The sequence below is a fragment of the Pagrus major genome, chromosome 20 (assembly GCF_040436345.1).
Source record: "Pagrus major chromosome 20, Pma_NU_1.0".
In the NCBI taxonomy this organism is placed as follows: domain Eukaryota; kingdom Metazoa; phylum Chordata; class Actinopteri; order Spariformes; family Sparidae; genus Pagrus; species Pagrus major.
The window spans coordinates 12,672,239-12,697,147 of NC_133234.1; the positions used below are offsets into that span (position 1 = coordinate 12,672,239).

General features: G+C 40.9%; 1 protein-coding gene across 2 annotated transcripts in view; it reads left to right on the forward strand.

Moving 5' to 3' along the window:
* The first annotated feature begins 735 nt into the window (after nt 1-735).
* Nucleotides 736-24,909, forward strand: part of rab11fip3 (RAB11 family interacting protein 3 (class II)) — a 34,863-nt gene continuing 10,689 nt past the window's right edge. For both annotated transcript variants that reach the window (XM_073489379.1, XM_073489378.1), the window contains exons 1-5: nt 736-2,438; nt 9,671-9,764; nt 14,933-15,009; nt 19,721-19,893; nt 24,665-24,871. In XM_073489379.1, the coding sequence (XP_073345480.1) occupies nt 816-2,438; nt 9,671-9,764; nt 14,933-15,009; nt 19,721-19,893; nt 24,665-24,871 (2,174 nt within the window). In that variant the 5' untranslated portion in view covers nt 736-815. The remainder of the gene's footprint in view (nt 2,439-9,670; nt 9,765-14,932; nt 15,010-19,720; nt 19,894-24,664; nt 24,872-24,909) is intronic.

Genomic DNA, 24,909 nt, shown 5'->3' on the forward strand with positions numbered 1-24,909 from the left:
TAACGTCCTTGCTAGCATAAATTCATTGGAAGCGTTGACTGTCCGTGTTATATTTAGTAAACCGCCTCGTAATGAGAGATTTAACATCATAGCTGGACGCTAATGTAGGTGTGAGTATCACTTGGGGACGTCGTTTCGTCGCTGCCTTGTCGGCTTCTCGGCAAATTAGCTTGCGATGGATAAGGTGAGGTAATCGGCTAAGAAAGCTAATGTTGACAAACACCGGGGACTTAACGCGTTTATTGTGTCGTCTCAGATTGGCTCAGCAGCAGCGATGCTGTCGGACGTTAATATCGGTTCAGTCCTCAGACTGTATTTCGGTGTTTTTCAAGCTTTCTGGCCGAAGTGAAGCATGTTGACGGTGGATGTGCTGAAGCTGAAACACTTGGCAACGACCAAGAGTGGACCTGCCATGACAGAGAGGGACGTATTGAGTCAGAAACATTTCCAGCAGCAGGATATTCAGTAAGGCCAGGACGTTAATATGAATTTTGAATTTAGGTAACACTTTAGTCGAGACGTGGATGACAGCCACTGAAGGTAAAACAACAAATACAGCTTGTTTACCTGCCTGAAAAACTGCTCCTGTTACACTTTTGTTTCTATATTCCTTAAACCTGCCAGCATTTTAAATGACAGAGGCAGGCAAGGCTTGTAAGAGATCCACACATTCATATCAAGATCACATTGAAGATGTTCAGTGCCATCTAGAAACATGGCCTTAAAACTGGAGAACTGGATCTTTACGACAGAGGTGAGATAAGACGTCACCGCCAGCGTTCTCAAGGTTTTGCAAAGTGGAACAGCCAATATAAATGGAACCGACAGTCCTGTCTGGCCCTTTGGGGCACACACAGTGGGAGTCAGACCAGCCATTTCCTCTTGGATTTCACACACTGGATTCAGACAAAGGAGGTGTGCTCTGTCCAAACAAGAGTGGCCAGACAGGTTTGGATTTCAGAAACGGTGACCAGGATCAAACCCCACAAAATAAAGGAGAAACTATTTTCCCGGACTCGTCAGTAGAGTTGGACAACCTCATTAATATCTCTGATTTTACTTGTGGAGCTTTGAAGTTTGAGGGAGATCAATCCACGATTTCCGAAGCTTCTCTCCATATTAGTCATATAGAGGAGTTGTCCCTCAAAGAAAAGACTGAGGGACTCGATGAATTAAGTGACACATTGTCATGGTTATTTTCACCGAAACTCACTGAAGTGGTTGGGAAAAACTCTCCCTGTGAGGACCTGAGTCTGACACAGGAGGACCCTCCTGAGAGCTCAAATGAACTCAGTAGTCAGGCTGAGCTAATAAGTCTCAGTGTGCCGGACTCTCCTTCGAAGATTTCCGAGACCAACACAGGGGATCCATTTTTGTTGGTGGATCTTCTCTCAAATGAAAACTCTTGTCTCCCCCCAGAGTCCTCAGGTGAGTTGAACCCACAGGGTGTCAGTGAGGAGCTGGTAGACCTATTACAGGAGGAGCAGGCAGGTCTCCCTCCCTCGCAGACTTTGTCACCTGAAACAGGAGACAAAGGTTTATTCCCTGATCAAGTGACTGATCTGGCTGTAACCTGTAGCACTACTCTGCAAGGTTTACCTGAGAGCAGCCTCCCGCATGACCACATCAGCTCGCCACTGGAGTGTTTTGAAGGATCTGTGCCTTTGTTGGATTTAGAGGTTCCAGACTGTGACAGCAGTCTGAGCCTGTGCCCTGCCAGCCCTCCCTCTGTTATCTGCACAGGTGCACCATTAGATTTATCAACGGAGGAGTCGGAGGTGGAACATGAAGGAGCGACTATAATTATAGATGTGACTTCGGAGCAGCAAGGTGAGAATGACTCATTTGCTCTGGGTTTGTCAGCGGATCCTTCTTCACTGACGGCGCCTCTGGCTGAAGATGCCTTCATCCAGGGTGATTGCACCAGTGAGAGTAACTCTGTGGAAAATGAGTCTAAAGATTTGATGGAAGACGAGATTTGTTCTGAAGCCAACACTCAGGGGAATGAGGTAATGGCTTTGGATCTGTGCTTGACTGCTGATGAGGTCCACAATGAGGAAACGTGGGACTTGAAACCACAGGAGGGGGTACAGAATGGAAGCATTCCCGATCCGACAACAGAACAGAGGGAAGAGGAGAGGTTGACGGGCACTAACCAGCTCGAGGCATCAGATTGTCATGAAGTGGCTTCTTTTGATTTCTCAGTTCAGGACTTAAACACTTCTGAGGCTGGGTGGACTAGTGAGCAAACCGTGGAGACAATTTCCCTCTCTAAGGTGGTGGTTGATGACTCACTGCCAATGGTCTCAGCTGTGAGTACGAAGGAGGAAGATGTCTCCCCGCTAAAAGCTGTGTTCGATGCTTTAGACCAAGATGGAGATGGCTTCGTTCGCATTGAGGAGTTTATGGAGTTTGCTGCTGCCTACGGGGCCGATCAGGTGAGATGTCTCCTATTTCTGTTGACTTCCTTGTTTTGAGCTTTGCAGCTAATGCATGCTAAGTGAAGTTCTATGTAAAACCATATAAAGCTCCAAACATAAATGATTTATTATTGATTTTCTGCTGAACTCTGAGAGCTTCCTGCAAAAAGCATGCTTAATTCAATGAAGTGAAATCTATCTGGCTGACGTCACTTTGCTATCAGTATTTCAAGTTATTTACAGTGTAAATCTATTTGATTCTTCTGTTCTATTCTTAAAGGTGTGTAAATAAGCCAAAATTTCTTTCATGAGTGAATTCTTGGCCATGATTATGAGTTTTGAATGTTTTATTGAACTACATCAGGTTTATGTTGCCCTGATGTATAATGAAGCAGCCGTAGCATGACCAGCTTGGTTGCTGGTGTGTTTCCCTCAAAGCAGCTCTCAGCATTCGGTGTAATAGATTTGGCGCGTAACACTGGCATTATTAAAACCATGCCTGGATTAGTTTGTCGTCTATATTTGGGGAGTGTTCAAGAACTGGGATTTGGGTTATCATCCAGATAAGTCTGTCAAGCATATTGGCTGTAATGAATTCTGCCGGGCCCTGAACTCCTCCATATGTCAAATGACAAACAACCCATCTTCCCATTTGCTTGTCCTGTGGTTTGGAGATAATCTCTTGTGAAATGGCTCACCCATTTGTTGCATATGGCCCTTTGCCCCAGGCATTTTCAGTTAGTAAAATAGTTTCAGTCTTGCTCACAAGTCAAGAGACGAGGAACAATTCCTGAAAATGAAGTCAAAATAGAAGGCGTCACATAACAACTTAAATTGATTAAATTCTTGATGGTCTTACTCAGTGAGCAGCAAAACAAAATAGAGAGACTATTCGCTTCTCTTAGGTCCTGTTTGTTTGTTGTTATATACATCCTGTCAGCGTGGTAGGTTTAGGTTTTGGTCTCATCATAAACCGAAAGTTAAATTCAGAGTTTCACACAGGTCTCACATGGTCTAGAGTCAAAATGATGTCAGTTTCTTTTCCTGTCAGACGTGCTTCTCTGTATCTAAATGTTTACAAGAACACGACTGAGCTTCAGCATGTGATCACACCATTTGCAAATAACACTAAAACAAGGGCAAACGATGATGTCACCTAACAACAGGTAATAAAGTATAAGCATAACTAAATGAGCATGTATTACTATATATTCCTCTCCAGTGTCAATTACAGTATCTATAATCCATTTTATCCAAATCCAAATGTGACCCTTCTAGATATGGAGCTGATTGAGACAACATAATTAATTAAGAATATGTTAACCATCTTAATTTTAACTCTTTTCGATGACGTTGGCAAGGCATTTGGGTGAGGATGAATACTTGCCCTGACTCCACACACAGAGTGTGATGCTGGCTCACTAATGCTTTTTAATCCCTTCTCTCCCAGTTCAAAGCGCCTCTGTTGCCCCCGATCTGTCCCGTGTCTGGCCCTAGGTATCTGCGGCTCCCCAGGCAGGGAATTGGGAAGGATTAAGAGTAAAATGTGTTTTCCTGAGTCAGAGGGACTCCATGGTTTGGGTGCCATCCACCAACTATCCATGACCTTGTTTTGAGGTGCAGAGGAGTGGACTTTTTGTCAAGTTAGTCTAATGTAAATCAATTCTACCTGTTGTTTGGCTAGGCAGTGCTAATGGCTGACCCATTTACATGACACTGGGAGTTGATATTACTTTGTAGGTGTGGTGTGCTTCGCTGTTATTCCTTACTGTTTGGTTTCTGGTGGAGTTCTTCTACTGCACCTCCCAAGTATGTAGATGTAGATTTCAACAGCTTTCTTTGGATCTTTCTTAAAGCTTTTTCCTCGGATTGCTAACCAGATTGTGCAGATTGATTACTCCTGCGTCTTTGTGTTTAGATATTGGCTATCTGGTTTCCAAGAACCGCAGGAGCTAATTTGTGCCCTCTCAGATTTCTGTCCTTTTTGTGATCAGAGAGAGAGAGAGAGAGAGGGAGACGGAAGCTTTGGCATGTTTGTCCTTCACATTCACAATAAGTAACCAGGCAGCAGATGGACTTATCTTCAGAATTTGTGGTATGTTATATAATGCATTTAACTTGCACGTGGATTTGGCATTTATTAGCTGAACTCAAGGAGCAGTGGTAAAGTCAGGTCTGATGTAACAAGGCTAATTGTTTCTTTGCAAATGGTTGATTCTTCTCATATCAGTTTAGGATACATATGTGCTTTTCATATTTGCCCTGATATGCCCTTGTATATCAGTCCTCTGGAGATAAAAGTAGTTTGAATAACCTCCACGCCTGAGCGCCTCAGATTAGTGAAATGTTACTGTGGAGCAGGGTGGTAACGCACATATTTTAGCAGTGCGGTTGAAAAAAACCACGGGGCGATAAGGTCATGCTGATTTATAAGGACATCCATAAATAACACCTATAGTAAAATATTAAGTTTAAGTTGCCAGTAGGGATGCAAGCCAAGTGGAAGTGGGGTTAAGAGCTTTGTTATTGCATCTACAAGCTTCACAAATCATTCTGATTCCCTTGTTTTCTGCCAAGTCTGTACACAACAGTAAGTACTCTTCAGTGAGATTTTGTATTTGTGTACATACTGTCACAGTTAAGCATCAGGCCTTGCATGTGCGTTATCCTGTACCTCTTTGCAAATATCCCAGCAACCTGTCAAGAGATGGCAGGAAGGTATTCATGAAGTATTTGCATGCGCGTGCCGGTCTGTGCTCGTATGCTAAGCATGCAAATGTTTTCTCCAGAATTATTCCAGGATGTGATAGCGTGTGCAAACAGGCACGTCCTGCATTGTGTGTGGTCAAATACAAGCAGCATAATGTAGACAGAGCTGCAATGATTGGTTGATAAATCGATTAGATTTATGTAATTAGAGCAAGAAGAACAGTCTGAGAAGTTAAAAAAATGACATCAGTTTACTATAATGCAGACTTTAAGACCAGGAAAAGACAACACTTAATACCATATTATGAAATAACGCTTTCCAAAATATAAGATGATATCTAGTCTCATATCAGGATAACCATATAATATCAATATATTGCCCAGCCCTAGATTGTCCAATTTTCTTAAATTGTATTGACTATATGTTGAATTTATTAATTGTAAAATTAAAAGATGTATCGATAAAGAAAATAATCTTTTGCCGCAGCCCTGAATGTAGAATCCTAAAGCTGAAGACAAAATGTATAGTCTTTCCAACATATGCTCACACATTTGAGTTTAATCCTAGATGTTCTCTTAAGAAGACCCACCACTTGCTTTTTATATTCTGTTAATTAGAAGCGCTGCCTCTACCACTGTTCTGGGAGAGATGTTTTTCTTCCAGGTGAGGTAGGAGACAGGCTCACTGTTAGAACATTTATTTGACACCTGTACATATCAAGTCAGTGTCATGAAACATCAGATTTACTGAAGTGAAGTGATCCATCTTGACTGAGCAGTTAATGTTGACCTGCTGCTATGTGTTCAGTTCCCTCTACTGTCCTGCAGGCATGTGCCAAATCTGGGAATTCAGTTCAAAAGATCTTTCCAACCACCGCTCACTGGTTTCACTCGCTGGTTTTGACCCTGATTCTGCACAAAAGCCACACTGGACTGCATTGTGGTCGTGTCTCTCTTGTCAGTCGACACTCCCAACCCTACTTTAGCCAGCCTCCCTCCCCTCACCCGCTGCTTTTATGTGCTGCCCCCTCTAATCCACAATGGAATGTCCCATGCCCCGAAACGTCCCCTCTCTTGAGTTCACTTTTGTGTGTGTTTTAATGTTTTATATCCAAAGATCATTCTGCCTTTTTTACATCATCTTTTGCCAAGCCACTAGGCCTATGATCATGGTTATCAGAGTTTCATGTAGGAACTATTGTGAAATCCCCTCCAGGAGAGACTCTCACCAATGGGTATTCTTCTCCATGGGGTTATGCACAACAGCGGTCTGTGTGGAGGCGGTCAGGCGTGCCCCGGCACTGATTAGACACAAATAGAGGAAACAGAAAAACCACAGTGCCTTCGCTGCTCCCCTAGGCAGTGGAGCTGACAGAGTTGCCTTTGAGTTTAGTTGTTATCTGCCTTTCCACTGTCTCCCAGGCCATGCTTCTTAGGTGTAACAATACAGATTATTACACAGTACAGTACATAATACAGTTTTTATTATATTAAAAACGAGACAAAACAGACAAACTTTTTCACCACTGTCCTGAAATTTTTTTTTTAACTGTCCCAAAGTGGTTGTAAACTGTCCAAAAATCAAAATTTTGTTTCTTTACTTTATTAGTTAAAAGTATTAGCATTTAAAGTTCTTTTGCCTTAAAAACTGTACTCAGCTGAAGTACTTAAGAACAATTATTTACTGTAAACTTGTTGTGTTGTTATTAAACTGCAGTTCAGTGTTAACGCTGTTGAACCTGCTGTGTGTTTAGCTGATAGCTGCATTAGGTCTTTTAGCTTTTTAGCTGTTAGCTTCCTTAGCCAAACACACATCAGGACAGGAAAATAGGGTTTCTCCCCTGTCGACAGTGAGTTCACTGCATCTGATTTTGAATTTAAAGGGTCATATTTTTCATAATGGCATAAGAAGACATTCTCAGTTGTAGTCAGGGCTCAGTTCAGTTTGTCATTTGCTCAGTGATCGTTACACATGCATACTAAAATCCCTTTCGTCCCAGAAATGCCCAGATAAGACGTCTGTTCGCCCAAATCAAATTTTCTGTCACTCCTTGGACAAGGTGACGCAGTTGGTCCTGGTTAACATTTAAATACGCATTAAATGGCACAAAAACAGTTATTAAACACTGTTGTTTCTTCAAATACTGTTTATAATTTCAAGTATTTTTGTTTTAAAATATAATTCATACATATTGCACCTTTTTTTTTAAAATGAATTCTCATCCACTAAAAGTAACATTAACATTTTTTTTTAAGAATTACATTTAATGACTATTTAAGCTTGCCTAAACGTCATGACATTGAACTGTAAGTAGTATAAGCAATATAGAGTTCACAGAGTACACTGTAACAGTCAAAAAAGAATGAGTGATGATCTGTGACAAGACACGGAGCTTCCAACAATGATAAATTAAATGAAATAGTTAACTGAAGATGGAGACACTTTGCCAGTTTAATAGCTATGGAGAGACTTCCAGGGTATTGGGGCCAGAATCCAACTGAACTGAAATCCCACTCACCTTTTAGTTTTTAGGTTAGACCTAGGAATAGCCAACAGGCTCTGCTCGCAAGACCTGAGGGGCCTGGCACTGCTGTACAGGCTTAACAACTGTGATGTAGGCCATGGATTGCTTCCACAACATAGTAGGTTTATATTTGCTCTGGTTTCTTTGGCTGTCACAGCGGTTCAACCAGCCTGTTCAGTGTTCAGTGGTGGGTTATTATAGGATGCCACCCCAGTGTCTTTCTACAGACGCAGTAGCTATGACTAATTCACTGCTTTTTATAATGGTTAAGTAAAAATGTCTTCAGGACCACAGACACTAAACCCCCCCATCACGCCTCAGTTTTCTCACCTCACCCAGCAGAGGTGTTCCTGAGCAGCTGCATGGAACATGTGAACTGTGATGCTCCATTGTGAAACGGAAAGCTAAAAGCTGTATTCGAACGCTTACCACTGACCTCAACCACAAAATTATTTTCACAAGTTCAAGCATAAAAAGGCCCTGTTTCTTCACCAACAGCCTATAGTATACAGCAAATGTACTGGAAATGTTTCTGGAAGCTAGGCGGGCCTTGATTCCACATGCTAAAGTTAACACTGCAGTGTTAACCACCATTCAGTGACATCAGCCGCCCCCCTCCTCTCACTAAGTGCAGCTGGGTTTAATTCACCAAACCCAGATCATAAGCCACGAGGCTTGTCGGAGTCAGTTTATTAGCAGTTTCAGCCTTCTCAGCCTCTTGAGTCTGAGCTCAGCGTTGCTAAGCAGATCAGCTTGTTTTCATGTGTAACCGATATAAAAAGTACAGGAGGGAGAAGCCACACACACAGAAAGTCTTGGCAAAATGATGATGTTCGCATCGCGCGCTCACTTTCTCTAGGAATAAGCGAGCCGAAAACCACAGAAACCTCACCCGACATAATCTCAGGCTTCTTCCCAGCTAATTTTGTCGGAGATACATGCCTGAAATTATACTGTAATAATGGGTTAGTGCAATTTTGTGACTTGCTCTATTATTTATGTAAATAGATTTTGATCGCCCGGCGCCACCAATTATTCTGCAGATACGGACACATATTTCGTTCCCAGGTCTTTGAGAGCCACATAACTAGATTGTAAAAATTAATCAGGGCAATGTGCCCAATAACTTGTACAGGTGTGGGCTCTGTCAGTACAGATCGGATAAGCTTTAATTTCACACACACTAGGAGTCAATTTTCAATCTGAAAGAAATTGTTGATCCAAGATACACTGTCTTTTTATGCTCCGAGGTCCTGTACAGTAGTTACTGACGCACACATCCTCTTGTTGCCAGGTTACTGACTGTAGGAATATACAGCATGTAGGTGCACTTACATAACCCAGTCGAACAGCTGAGTGCAGCAACGTTCCTGTGCACAAAAGGCTATAATGCCTCACATACATGCAATTAGAATTAGCTGTTTTCTGTTGCCGGGTAAACTGCCTTCATATCTTCGGATTTCTTTTAATGTAAGATTAGTGTTTTTTTTTCTTTAATGTAGAGAAGACTCTACAAAACATCTTTTATTTATTGTTTAGAGAGTGTGTGTGTGGTTGAACACACTTTCTGCAACTGTTAAGCTTTCGGTAACACCTTTCTGTAATCCTTTTTCCGTTTTTATTCTTGTCATATGCTAAGAGTATAAAGACTGTACCCTTTGGACACATTAAAATCCTTGTAAACTCACTATTGCCCCGTCTGCAAAAACAGAGTTTCTTCTGGAGGTCAGAAGTGCTGTTCTTGCAGCTCTGCAGTAAAACTGTAATGTTAGTGAAATGACCTTATATTCTCCGTAGTTTCATGTAGCTTGTACTCAGATAAAGTTCTGGCCTTTCCAGTGAGGTCATTACACATTACAGTCAAGTCATTTGCCCTCTTGTGCGGAAAACCTCCCCTTACAGCATTTCATGCCATCATTTTGAAACGGCCAAGAAATGATGGGGATTATGGGAAAGTGATTTTCTTCTGTTGCCGTGACGAAATAAGTTTTAAATGTTGTGTTACTTCTCTTTCAGGTGAAGGATCTGACCAAGTTTTTGGATCCCAGTGGGCTGGGAGTGATCAGCTTTGAAGACTTCCACCGTGGAATCTCTGCGATTAGCAATGGAGGTGAGTCATCAGATGTGCCTCAACCCAATCCCATTTCCAAGTTTTACCCCTACCCCTCATTTCCAAGTGCTCCCTTGCCCCTCAGAACAGAGTTTCAAGGGGTAGTGGTTGAAATCTCTTCCCATGCATTGGGGCAACCCTTCAAGACCCTCATATGTCATCGCTGAAGTTGATGCTGTTTACGTTACGACAGGATGTTTCCAGTATGGAGTCTTCAGCTTGGGGGATTACTTGTGCGTTACTATGGCAACCCTGTTTTTATCACAGTGCCAATTCTCATTAATCTGATGGAGATAGAAAAGCATGGACACTTGTAATGTGTTCATAACTTCACGCTGCCAATCAGGTCATCAAATAAAAAAGAACACTATTCATTAGTGGCGCTTAGCAGCTATCATTAGCAACCTGTGCTCCTACCCTGGCAGTATACTTATATTAGAGGAGCGGTACCAACTGCAGCAACTTTACTGTGTGATTTCAGTCAAATGTCACCCATCACATGCCATCAAAGGGGGGAATGCAGTGTTGAAATGCAGGATTGTCGTGGCCAAATCAGCAATGACAATGTAACGTCGGCTAGCTACCTAGACGTCAGCAAACTGGTTGCAATTGTTTTAGCCTTGTTATAAAGAAAAAGGACCATAATACATTGAAACGACAGACAGTTCTCATCACCCTCGGTTTGAAGTGTGCCTCTGAAAAATCTCCTTTTGGAGGGCCATTGTACTCTTAACACTTCACCCTACCCCTCTATCCCAACAAGAATTAGTGGTTTTACTCTTAAATTCAAGACCTGCTCTGCTATGTTGTAAGAAAAAACCTTACCTTTTAATTGTTTTCCCTTTAAACTCTTACCTAGTGTCCCCTTTTTGTGGACTCATTTGGCCTGTTGCCTAAGACTCTGGGGGGTCCACATGATTTGTGAAACCTACCTACTAAAAATATTCTGACATAAAGATGTCTCGCTTTTGTCATGTGTAAAAAAGTGTTTTTAAAGTTTGTATTGCACATTGGACTGTGGCTGTAGTATTCACAGAACATATTTTCTTTTCTATTTCCAAGTATTTTATTTTGGCTAACCTACTTAGTTCTGCTCTTAATAAAAAAGAAAAAGAAAAAAACACCTCAGCAGCAAATTCTTGCACCTACATTTAGTCTCCAGCATCTGGCTCCATCTCCCTGCATTCCCCATGGTGCCTGATATTGTTGTCAACACAGTATGTTCACATCCAGTCGCTCATCTGAGGTGAGGGATTTTGAAAGAAAAGGCAGAAGACTGACCCAAATTCTTTGGAAATGGATTCAAAATGCTGTTATTCCTTCTTTAACCATTTTACTCCCCCCCCGTTTCACTGTTTAACTCCTATAAGTACTCGTATATTATATTTTCCTTGCAAAATGCAAACAATTCATGAGCCTGTTTCTTAAGCTTTACCTCAGCAGTAAATCTAATTTAATCTAAATCTTGACTTTAAATTTGAACTATTTCCCATGGTCATGGCAGTTAGTGAAGGAAGTGAGATGGATTTAGACACCACAAAGTGACATCATGACAGTTTTAGCTCTGAGGCAGTTTACAGTACACACTGGTTGTGTAAACATACTGTACAGGTTGTGGTGATGTCATCGCAGCCTATTGATCGATGTTTCCCAAGGCTTTCTGGGTTGCACAGCTCTGGTTACTCAGACCATAAATAAGTCATGAACTGGAAAGCATGAGATGCACGGACACATGGGCCTTACTGGCAAGGTTTCAGAGCGGCAGTGGCAGAGTCCTGTTCACCTAAATTATTTACTGTCCTCTTCCTGGGCCCTGTGTTCTCTGTTTCTCCCTGGTTTCTCTGCTTGTTATTAGTTGCAAAGCTGTGTTGTAGAGTCAGATTGAAATAACCTGCTTGTATTGTAGGGCTGCAATTAATGTTCGTTATCAATTGATCTGACGCCTATTTTCACCATTATTTTAGTCTATAAAATGTCAAAAAAATGCAACCTCTTCAAAATACTTCTTTTCTCCAACAAACAGTCGAAGAGTCTTCATTTACTTTGATAAATGACAAAGAAAAGCTTCAAATTCTCACATTTAAGAAGCTAATCCTCGTAGCTCGTATCCGAGTGTCTTTGGTTTGCCAAACTGGAAGATTTAATAAGAAAATAATAAATTGGACATGGAGATGTAACATTTGTCTATTGAGCAGCAACAAACTTCTTTTCATTTTCTCTCCCACAAGTCACAAACAACAACAGCAACAAACTTGTTTTGGTGGCTTGATAAGCTAATGCACATAACATGTAGCCATGATGGGTCCAGGGATCATTGTCCCATGTTCCTGTTAATAACTCTCCTGTCTTTTCTGATTCTCTTTACTATTTTCTGTATAATCACCACTGTTGAGACTGAATAGGATATTTCTTGCTGGAGGACAGTTTCCCATCAGTGTGTGAAGATCAGACCTCTACTATAACTTCAGAAGTCACTCACACACTGCTGACAGAATTCCACTGTGCCTATAAAGGCAGTGTCGAATTTTCAGCTAAACTTTTTTTTTTTCGACCCATGTCATATTCTCTACCACTGCTTCCACCACATTTGCTTTAACCAGATGGCAAAACCTGCTCTTCCACATGCCAATTTTCAATAATTTAATTGCACCCCAGCTCCCTTTCTTATTTCATTGCTGCACGACTTGTTACTGGCATGGTTACCTTTTAATAAAGACAAGCCTGCAGGCTATGGAAATGCCTTGTCCCCTGTAGTGGCTATTGCATGTCTGGAACAACAAAAGTTGGTCTAGAACATATCCGTGTCCTCTGATATTTTGTAATCACGCCAAGAGACTGCAGGTGTGTTGCTCCAACAGAAGCCAGTCCCCTGCAAAGCCCCTTTTGGGTGCCAAGTCATTTCACTCAAATGGCCTGCCATGCATACGAGTGATCAGGAGCGGCGGGTTACGTAAGACCTGGGGGCACAGAAAGCCCTTGGGTCTACTGGCAGCTCTGGAGAACTCTGTTTGTGTTCTGTTCTCTCAGTAGGGTGCTACTCACAGCTCTGTTTACTAGATACAGGAGCCGCAGTGGCTGATGGGACTCCATTTTGTTGGCCCGTCTCAGATTACATTGCTTGTCTGCAGGTGCTTTCAACAGAGGCCTGTATTGACAATTCTGAATTCGATATGTTTGGCTTCTTGTGCCTTTTTTATTGTTTTATTTTGACCACGGCCGTATTATGTGACCCTCTATAGACCTGCAATGTGAGTGTAAAAGTTACATAATGTGTGCTGTCACATCACGCTTAGATTGCTGACTGTAAATATGCCAAAGTAGGGCAGCCAGGACACAAGGTCTTAAATGTGCTGAGTTCATACTTGAGTAAACACATTATAGGCAGAAAAATCAGTTTGTCCAACATAGACCATCAATCTGTTAAGAACGGAGTCACCATTATTACTTTGCAAAACAAGATACATTTCCCAGAATGTTTTTCTTTCCCTTATCAAGATCATATTTGAATTCTAAATTAAGTAATTCATTAAACGTTTGGGTATGTTTTTTTCTACTGTAGATAAAATCGCCCTGGTTCATGCTTAAGAATAAGCATAGTAAATTTGTTAGAAATTCAAAATTGCACAAAAACATTGTAATCTATTATTAAATTAATATATGAAACATTCAGTGATAATGAAATCAGATTATACAGTATATTAGTATTATACTGTATCAGATGTAGCAGGTAATTGTTTTTTTCACAGGGGCCAAGCAGGCACCACAGTTTTCAATACGATGTAGATTCACATCATAGATCTTTTTTATGAGTCTGGCAGACATTCAGATGGTCGTTTTAATACTTTTTACCAGAAAGTGAGACAAGATGCATCCAAGATTGCTATCTCACTGTCATTGTCCAAAAAATTCCTCCCACTTTAACTGCATATTGTTGTTCATGATACATATGCGGGTAACACTTTATAATATATCATAGAAAGGTATTGCACACCAAGAGCTTTAATGAGTTGCTGATCACTGACAGTGGACTGGGAAGTGAAATATGGCTCCATATGCAGTTTTCGTTAATTAGATAACGCTTTGGCCCTCAGGCTGTCTTCAAGATCAAGATACTGAAATAAAGGATCGGATGTTATGTAGGCCACACCCTAGTAACACATGTGAAAGTGATCAGGCAATCATCCTCCAACACGAGGGTGGGAACAAACAACAAAAAGCCTACTGTGACTAAAAACTGAAATAGACAGTAACATGATATAGCCGATCAAACTATCTCTACACTAAAAAGAAAAAAGAAAAATGTTTTACACCACATGAAGGGACTCAAACTCCACAATACTTGAGGTTAAATACCTTGGGTAGATTCTAATAGATATAAGACATAAGTTTAACATTAACATTATAAACACGTTTAACCAAATATCCAATAAATAGAGTTACCTTACTGAGAATTTCCAATAGATATGCAGAAAAGGTAAAACATTAGCTTCAAATGAACATCCTCATCTAGATAGAGATATGTATAATAACAATCATCAATAAATGGTTCATTTATGGTTAATTCAACTTTAAACCTTTACAATAAATAGTAGTAATAGTAGTAAAGCATTTTGTTATTTGTTAATGGTGAAATAAGCTTTAATGGTGCAATAAGTACGAATTTTAGTTTAAAAAAACAAGAAATAACTAAAATTATCAACAGAATGTGAAGACATAAGAGTTTTGACATTATGTCAAAAATGTTAATGTATTGTGTACCACTCTGATCTGCAAGTCTGGACCGCTAACTGCTGCTAACTGTGCATGCTGTTAGCTAGTTAGATCAGTTAGCCGTGCAGCTGGTGGTGACTATGGTGATATGTTGGACTTGACATAGGGTCCCATGTTTTATTTAAAGTAGAAAAATAAAAATCATAAAAATAGATTTTTAGTCTATTAGTGCTATCATGACCTCCTGTGACACCGTCTTTCTTCATAATGGCAGTTTGTTTGCACATGGATGTTGTGTGCAAACACACACACACACACACACACACACACACACACACACACAGACACACACACAGACACACATACCAGTCTTGTGTTTATTGAGCCTCGGCTGCTGTTTGACTTCATGAGTTTATTTTGCATTCATTAAACCTGTCTTCTTCCTCTCATATGTGCAGGTCCAGAGCCACCACTCTACAGTGTAACCTACAGTCCAGGGGATGGAGCTGTGGGCTGTCCAGAGGAGTACGATGAGGTGAGGCGCCACACAAGAGGCTTAGCCTCATTCTGGTTGTGTATGTGGTCCAGTTGTTGAGACTTCAGTTCCCATTGGTGCACACACAGCAGCACAGTGTGTGGAGGTCACAGGCTGAACTCCCCGTGCCCTCTCATTCTTCCCACTGTAATTCACTGAATGGCTTGCAGAGCTATCATTACCACTCTGTGAACGTTCCTCAGACCCAACAGCCTGGTTTTGGCTGACACTAAATAGCATCTGGCAAGCGAGGCCTTCGAGTATTCTTTGACAAATATTGAATTAGCTGGAATGTGCGTCGAGTTTTTACATCTGTGTGAGTTGTGTTTTTACAGTTGTGGTTAGCATATCTGGAATTCCTGTCTCCTCTTGTGCACGGTACTTGTATATTTAACCATCATTGTTGCTGGCCTCACAAAATTTTCAGTGTTTCTGCTATTGTGTGCACTCTGGCATTGCAGGACTATGACTGTTGTTTTAGCGGCTGTACATTGCACAGTATTAGCGCCCTCTCTTGATCAGGTCTAGAAATGCACACCCATGCACTATGATCAAAACTGCTCCACTTAAATCCATTTCACAGGCCTCATGAGTTGATAGTTGTGTGATAAAATCAGACATCCGTCTAAATACTTTGGTAGAAAACATTTGCATCCCTGTAAATTTTCATTTAGAGTAGTGAATCTAGAAGGAGAGAGCCAACGCCTGCTGTATTATACGCTCTCATTTGATTTATTGATTCCTCAAAAGCACCAGAGCACAGTGAAGGCCTTGTTTAAAGTTTGTCTTTAAGCAAGACTTTTTCTATCTTATAATAGAAAGAGAACCACCAAATTGAAAGTGAAATTAAGACACTTAGAGTTAGAGCTGATGTTAAATGATCCATATATTAAATTCAAGTTGTTTAAATGACTAAGTTAAGACATAGATCTTCCTCTACTGTGTTTCAGTAGTTCCTAAATGATGTGTGATACTGCTCAAAGGCTTGAATTTGCAGTTTTGTTGCTTTAGTTGTGTTAGACTAATGAAAGTGTTCAAACTTACATTAATTTAGTTTAGTTTGGGTTTAGCTTTTATTAGCACAAAATAAGGATACACATAAATTCAATAAAAAAGACTGCAAATACAATGTAAGAGAGGAAAGTGGCCTAAAAGTCCTTCCCTTATTCAAACTACTACTTAAAAACAGAACTAAAAGAAAGATGTAACAGTAAAAAAACTTGGGATAAGTAGATATGTTTCTTAACAATGAGGTTCAAAATTTTCAAAATAGGTAACAGTAAGGCTAACTACAGTAAGGTAACTGGAAATCCTTGTCATGTTGTGGAATATGAGTGGATATCTGATACAAATGAAAAAGTTATCTGGAAGATCTTTCTTTGAATTCATGAATTTAAACTTAAACAAACATGTTTGAAAGACTTTTATTTAATCTATAAACAACAGTGAATATTTTCGAAATGGAAGTGCAGATTTATCTTGTCTGTTCAAGTGTGAAATAATTCCTGAAAACCTCCTGTGAATTACAAGTAGTTTGAGATGTAGCAGTAGTTGATATGGGGAAAGAAAAAAGTCATCTGTCTGGATTAGTTTTTTCAAACTGGTCCTGGATACCGATATTAGGTAGTAAAAACATTCAGGTACCAGTATTCTTATATACACAGAATATATCTATCTATATCTATATCTAATATAACACACGTTTACAATGATTCCTCAAATGTGGTTATCAAAAACAAAGTCCATAATGGAGGCTTGATATTTTGCTGGATTACTATAAAAATCAACTATTTATATTAGCAATTTATTGTCTAAATGACATCAGTGCGCTGAAACATTAAACTTCACTGGGAAGATTCTTTTTCTGCATTGTATTCTGCAAAAAAAGTATTCATATCGGGCAACATATACGCCGATACTGATATATTTATGATTGTCTATATCACGGGGGCCTAAACTTTTTCCCATAGAGGGCCAAAACTAAAAACTTCATGGTGGACCACAGGCTGAAATCCAACACCTGTTGTATTAAGATCCAAATCGGTACTATACGGAAGCCCCAAGTGAGGCAAGTGAGAAAAACGATCCTGGAAGTCCATTTTGAGTCTGATTTCAATTGTTTTCTCTCCTCGGTTTATGACCTGGAAATATGTGAAAAAAGTTTTGCCAGAATAACATTTAACGTTTGTTCACTTGCATCTCAGGGCTTCTGTAATACAAGGAGTTACCTTAATTGACTGACTTCCTGCAAAAGTGTCACTCTGCCCACCGTGCTCAGATGAAATGAAAAATAAATATTAGGGATCCTGCGAATACAAAAAAGCATTTTTACCTTACAAAACGTAAAGCAGCATAACCAGCGATTCATATTATACATTTGTTTTTATTAATTTGTATTTGTTTTACATTTGTCGGGCCAAATCAAACATTGTGGCGGGCCAACCTTGGCTGGTGGGCCCCGCTTTGGTAAGCCCTGGTCTATGTTATGTGTAGATACATATGAACATAAACTGATTAAGCCTACCAAAGATTTTTTTTGCAGTTAAGAGGTCGGTTATTCACTGTTTACTGGAACACGTAAGCTGAATTTTGAGGAAGTTCGTATTTACGTTTGAAGTAGATGCCACACCTGTGTCCGCGGCCTTGTTTTTCCCCTTGGCTCTCTGGCAGAAAAGGGTTCCTTGCTCTCAATGGCTGTGCTGTTCTGCCCCTGTTTGCTTTCAAAACAGGCAAGGTGAGGCTGTTCAGCCGAGGCCTGGCATAAGAGAAAAGCAACGCCCCGTCCACCCCATTTTTTCCTTTTAATAAATATTTTCTGCCGTTGCTAACTTTCACATTTCCATCTCACAGTCTTCATGTCATAACCAGCTGTTTTTTGTTAAAGGTTTACAGATTAAACAGCCACTCTGCCGTCCAGGTTAAAAACACGTTCAGTTGGCACACAGTCAGGCAGTTATGGCAGGTTGCTGTGATGAATGGCCCTCATTCCCTGTACAGTGTGTAAGATGTAGAACATGGTTTAATGATTTATACTGTCACTCTGGGCCAGGAAGTGAAGCTCCCAGGAGTCAGGAAAGATTAAACAGTTATTCAGTTGATCGTGTGGCATTTTAACTCGGGCCTGCTTGATTAAGCATTACAGCTGACTTCTGCTACTCTTTGGACTTTGTCTCTGTCTCCTCCCCTCTGACCACCCAGTGGAGCAGAACGAGGCGTTACAGTGGTGTCACAGTATTTTTTTTTTTTTTTTTCTTCCAAACACGCTCTCTGAGAGTGAAGGTGAGGGAGCATTAGTAGCAGTTATAGGAGGCTCTCATGGCAGGCCAGCTTTCCTGTCAGTGAGCCCAGGCAGAGAGAATGGTTCTGGGCATGGTGGATAGCTCACTGGGCCCTGCTTCTCCTGATGCTTCATTTATAATGGTACGTTCATGCTTTCCGACATGACTCACCTGTCCAGCCTTCATTATTGCTTTGATACCTGATAATGTGTCTCTTGTTGCTAATGGCCTCAGATGTGGGTTTTTTTGGCATGTATCTGTCTATGGGCTGTGTATTGAGCATTTGGTATTTGTTGCTTGGAAAGCCTAAAGCTGGCTCACTTTGTTGATCTTGTTGCTTAGAGGTGTTGGAGCAGCAGGTTTTGCTTGGAACAGCCATCTGAGTCACAGCAGACTGTCTCTGAAGCCTGTTTATGCGTTATGATTTGTTTGGTCGCTGGTGTAATTGGCGTCGATACCTGCTGGCTAGACTGCAGGATTCAAAATAGATGAACTTTAAATGGCTGTTTTTATCCCCTACTATTTGATCAACCCATAGGTGTGTTGTCCACCTTTTGCTTCATATTTATTGGAAAGTATCCTTATTTGAACTAAACCTGTGGTGTGCAGTACTGCTGCAGTGGATCCAGTCATTTCATAATTATAATCAGAAAACCCATGACTTACAGAACACTTGACTTATATTACAGAGTTTTTATTACGTTGTTGGTCTTTGGTGTTTTTTATATACATGTTTATATAGACACCTATTTTTCCCACATACTTTTGTACAAGATAGTTCTATCTGGTGTTATAGATTTATTGAAAAATATTGATGTTGTATATTGGAAATATTCTCATTATCAGCAGTATCAATGCATCAGTGACAGCTGCTATTTCTCGCTCTCCTCACCACTGCAGTGCCCACATAACCCGACCTCCTCCAAGAGTTGATTAACTTGGATGCTGTTGTTACTAACTCACAGTACACAATCCCTGTTACATTTTTCTTTTTATATAAATCTAGAATTTTATGCTAGTTTAGTTTCAGTTTACTTAAATTTGTTTTCACTGCTTATTTTCATCTGAGGTTGAGATTTAGTTAGTGATTAATAACCCTAGTTCTTAGCAGATGTGTCTATTCCTGTGCAAGCACATTCAGAGCGATGGCAAACTCTTCCTTGTATGTGTACACATACTTGGCCAATAAAGGTGATTCTTATTCTGACCCACTCAAGTTTGTATATGTTAAGTTCCAGTCACGTTCATGCCCTGTTGTTGTTGTTGTTGTTACCTTCAATATTCAGATCAGTTTCCTCAAAATAAAATGTCGACTGTGTTGTCATGCTCTTCATCTTAAAACTTTTTTTTTATAAAACAAAAGAAAGTTCAGATTGGTGTGGATTTGTATGTTCTCTAATGTGTTTATTCTTGCTGTGTTTCTGTTACTGTAGCAAAATGAGGTGACAGACAGTGCTTACCTGGGCTCTGAGAGCACTTACAGTGAGTGTGAGACCTTCACCGATGAGGACACGGGGGCCCTCGTACCCCCTGAGATGCATGAGGATGTGGAGACGGACAGTGGCATCGAGGCCACGCTGCACGACCCTGAAGATAGCGGAAATAGGTCGGTAAAAATTTCACCTTCGACTATATACACAATGTCAACTTTGGCCGATAAGCTCGTGTTTCCTGGATATAAATAAGTCCTTTGCTTTGTGTTTGACGCTGAGAAGGCTACTGGTGACCCTGAATAACTTCTGTAATACATCATCAGTTGTAATCCATGAGAACTAGATTAACATTATAATGCTGTTTGTAATCGCTGCTGGCTGCAGAATTTACCGTAAATTTGTTTCAGATTTCCAGCTAAGGGTTAGCCCTGCTCTGACCTTTCACACAGATCACATGGTTTTCAAGTCTTTCATGCCCAACGCAGGATCACTTGAGCTCTATTTGGGTCACCAGACAGTAGTAGTAGCAGTAGACAGCCACCATTTGATTGACCTAACGCCTCAAATTCCCCTATATAGACCAGTGGTGAAGAAAGTCAGTTGAACATATGGTATCTTAATAGACTTCTGCTTTCTTTTTTGTCCTTAATTGTCAAATAAATGGCTCCTCATGTGCTCGTACACCATGTATCGTCACAGACAGTTTGAGGCAACACTTTCCGTAGTCAGCGGGGAGATGACTGTTGATGTTTTCAGTGCGGCTGCACAGGAAGACTCATTCAGAGATAACTTGAAATGTGCACAGTGTGAGCTGCAGAGACCTTGAGCACATAAAGCCCCTCCAAAAATCTTTACCCGAGTCGGAGTGTCTGAGTTGATCATCCTTTGTATTGGCTGCAGAGAGTCTTCTCTGCTCATCTTCTCTGAACTCTCAGTTTATGGGGTAAACTGTCGATGAACACAGTAGGTGAAATATTTTTAGTGTTATCCCCCTGCAGCCTGATGCGTTTTTTAGGAACCACTTGATATCTATTCATAGTTTTTATCACAGCAGATTTCTGTTTTTGGCCCACGGTTGCTTTGGACTGGAGTTAGATTCTATTATTCTTTTCTTAAAATGTGTAGTGGAGGTTTATACAACCAATTGCAATGTTTGTTTACAATAACTTGCTGGCGTAAAACTCCTGTGTCACATAGCTTAACTATATACAATTTAATTCCTTTTTTAAATGATGTTATTTCCAAATGCATGCTTGATACTGACACATAATAACAACACTTTCACTAACATTGGAGATGTTGGAGACCTAATGTACCTGTTGGACGACAGACTTAAGAAAATAAGAAAGTTTTCCGAGAAGTAGCAGTCAGTCTGATTGTTGAGATGTTGCTATTGGGTAGATTTAGTTTATCAAAGACACTAGCAAAGAAACACCATGCATGAAATATGATACTGATGAATGTTAGTTACACTTGACGACCACAACAGAAATAAACTAGTCATTCCCACATTATTACGGTAGTACTTGATCAGACCACACCCATCTTTGAACTTGGTCTTCATTTTGATCTCGACTACACACAAAGTTTCATGAATTTATCAATACTGATGGTGAGCCAGGGGCGTCCAGTAAAGTGTGAGTTGGGCCATCCCCCTAATTTCGGCCCCCTTGCTCGGACAACCCAATCTTCGAACTCTGCCTTCATTTTGATCTCAACAACACACCTGCATCTTGCACAGTTGTGAAGCTACTGGCCTGCTGCCGAAGTACTCAGAACTATTTTCTGTGGTCATTCCTGCCACAAAATCTGTCTCCAGGACCACATTGCCATGATAACACACACATACTGACTCCAAAATGTGAAAACATTACCAGCGGCTGGTAACAAGCTTGCTTTCACACATCTCCGCAGGTGACTAGTGTTGTTAAAGTGACGTGACTCGGTCTATATAATTTGCTTGGTGCAGCGTAAAGTGCCAAGTTATCCCAGCCCCCCTCAACAACAGCTCAGCCCACTCAATGTAGTCCAAATAGTGGAGGTTGTCCTCTTGACTGACTGCTACTGCATTCCAAATCTCTTTCAAGTGTGCTGGTGTTTAAGTCCGTGTTTTTTGATAATTTACTGAATTCACGTCTTTATTTACTAGAACATGAGGATTTAAATTTTTACTGACTGAAGATGGTATACATATATGTAAATGGGTTTGAATTATCTTCTGATGCATGATTATAGATTGACTGGATAGTTGGTGTGTAAAGGGTAAAGAGAAGAGCAAGTATGAAGTCTTTTGAAAATGGATTTGTCTATATCAGACAGGGTTGGTATTATGGCTTTATTATTGAGAATATATTGCTTTAGTCTTTTCCCTTGGTAAAAGACTGGGATTAATTCCAACAGATGTATCAGTGTTGATAAGTAGTGAGTCATTTATACCAGAAAAGGTGGTAACAAAGTGTCTCTGTGCTGATTAGACAAATAGGATGAGATTTTTTATTTCCTAATCGTGAACCCCTTGGTTATCCTGATTAGAATTTGATCCATCCTCTCTCTTATTTTTAAGGGCAGGTAGTTGCTGCAGATGAGGTCTATACGTCTGTGCATGAATGTTCGTGTTGATGGAGTATTTAGGGCAAACACAAGGGAGGAAGTGCAGAGAACTGAGGCCTCATCTGCTGACTCTGTGACCCGTCTGTCCGGCTTGATGACAGATCCGAGTGGTCTGCCTGACGGGGATGTGTTTGGACTTCCCATTCCATGATTGAGCCTTGAATTCCAGGAAGTGTTGAGTTGGCTCTTTTTTTGTTGTTGTTTTTCCCTTTTTTCTCTCTGAATCCCCTCCACTCATTCAGTTAAGTCCACTGCTGACGGGAACCTAACGCTCACACTGTACGACTCGATGACCTTCATATTCTCTCATTTCAGCAGTCTGTTGACCAAAAGTTTGGAAAAATTGTTGCTAACTTGCCAGAATGAAGAAGCACTCTTGATTTATCAGTGACATAAGCATGTTAGAGTCTATCTTCTCTCAAACTCTGTGAATGGAGATAAGTATTTATATATGAAAGGGGTTTTCTGAGTCAAAAACAATTAGCTACTTACACTGATTCACCGCTGAGTGTAAGTAAATGCCACAAAAAGGGCAGTAAGTAAGCTGAGATTTTGCAATACAGCCTGGTTAGCCCAGCTACCTCTAGTCATATTCAGGGTAGGAGTATATGCACTGGGCTGAGGATTAAGAATCTAACAGGATTAGCCTCCCCCACCCTCCAGTGTCCTACCCGTGTCCCCACACACATTTGGCCCTTGGACGGTCAGCAGGACTGTCTGTTGGCCGTTGCTTAGCCTCAAATCAGATTAACCCACTCGCAGTCAGCCCTTGCTGGCCTGGTACAGCCTCAAATCTTCTAGGGTGGCGCAGACGATGTGACACTGTAGATTGGCAGCTCATTAGTACCACAGACCCCTTGGTTGTTCTCCGGACTGGAGAGTTGTGTTTTTTTGTTTCAAATCGGTGTAGCCTGTGAAACTTCAGGATTCCACTCTGGTTGTCTGGGGTTTTGACTCCAGTTGCTCCACGGCTTAAACGCCAGGGCAGCGGAGGGCGTTCAAAGATGCGTTCTCTCTCGTCGCCGTCCCTCTGTGCAAGGGACCTCAATGTTGGGCCAAGTAGTAAGAGCCTGGGTAAAGGGTAAGTGACTTCAGAACTGGTTGTGTTAGTATTCAGTGTCATTGACAGGGCATTGCTGCATTGTTTTTTGGTTAAAAGAGACTTAAGAGTGTTCAAAGTGTCTGTGTGAATGATTTTAGGTTTTCACACTGTAAATTAAGTTGATATTTTAGCTTTGAAGTGGATAACTGTCAAGCAAAATCAAACGGTGTGCCGAGAAAGCAAGCTTTTCTGCTGATTTGGATATCCTCATCCTGTGTGTGTTCAAGACTTCTAACATTTCCTGTTGGACAACAGGAAAGGCCAGTTTTCCTGTTAAGCGAAGATCAAATAGACCATTTACTGAAACTCTTGTTACTCTTGTCACATTCACAGCAAACACTTCCAGATCGCCCCAGAAGGTGTTCTTCATCAGATAATCAGCCAGAGCCCTTTCTGTTAAGGACATCCCTTTAGCTTGACCCACATCCAACTGCATGAAGGTTCCTCTCACATGTCTCATGTGCTCCCAGCGTGGTTTCGCATTAACAACAACGCGAGACATTTTGTTTCAGCCAAAGCAGCCTTTGGGATTAATGTGAATTAACAGATTACCTTTGAAGAGGAGTGATTGTCGAACCTGTCCAGATTGCCGCTCTTTACTTGCTGGGGGAAGATTAATTGTACTTGTTTGGGATTTACAGTAGTCATTTCCAGGCTTCTGGGTCCAACACAACAACCATTAGCCAGGCTTTTTTAGAACTCGTTGCCCAGATACTATTGGTCAGGCATGTCTATTTTCTTTGAATGGATTCAAAAGAATGGCTTTGTTTGGTTTGGCAGAGATTGTGGCTTTTCATACCCAGTCAGACCTCCATTTTTGTCCTACGCTGTGTAAAACAAAAATAAAAACAGAATGCTATCAGATTCAAACAAACTGTTTACCAACGTTCCCCAAGCTCATGTGATAATATTCTCTGATGATGATTTTCGTTGCCCCTGTCCGAAACTAGTTGCTGACGTCGAATTCAGAATAAGCTTATATTTACATTATCAATTCACTTTGTGAGGTAAAACATTAAATATTGTGTCTTTGTTCTCTTTTCAGTTGAATATATATCAAAAAGGATTAGCAAATTATCACATTATGTTTTATTTTACAGTCTCAACTTTTTAGGATCAGGCTTGTCCCCTAACTTGACATGTTTTCCTTTTATTACAGCTCGGATCTAAATTGTAAACACTAGTGAGCACACGCACGCAAACACAGCAATCCATTCTTGTGTGATCCACAGGTTTTCCCTCAACTCTGAGCTCCACAACCACCAGCCAACCTTGGTGACAGTCATCGGCGGAGAGGAGGAGCACTTTGAGGACTTCGGAGAAAGTAACACCTCGGAGTTGCTGTTGGAGACCAGCGTGGAGGGGTCCGAGGGGCAGGGCGACTCCAGTCTGGTGCAGCCCCCTGAGCAGGTCAATGGCTCCTCACTGCTCTCTCCCAGGTATGAGCTCATCACACGTTTAAACTTTTTACTTGTTG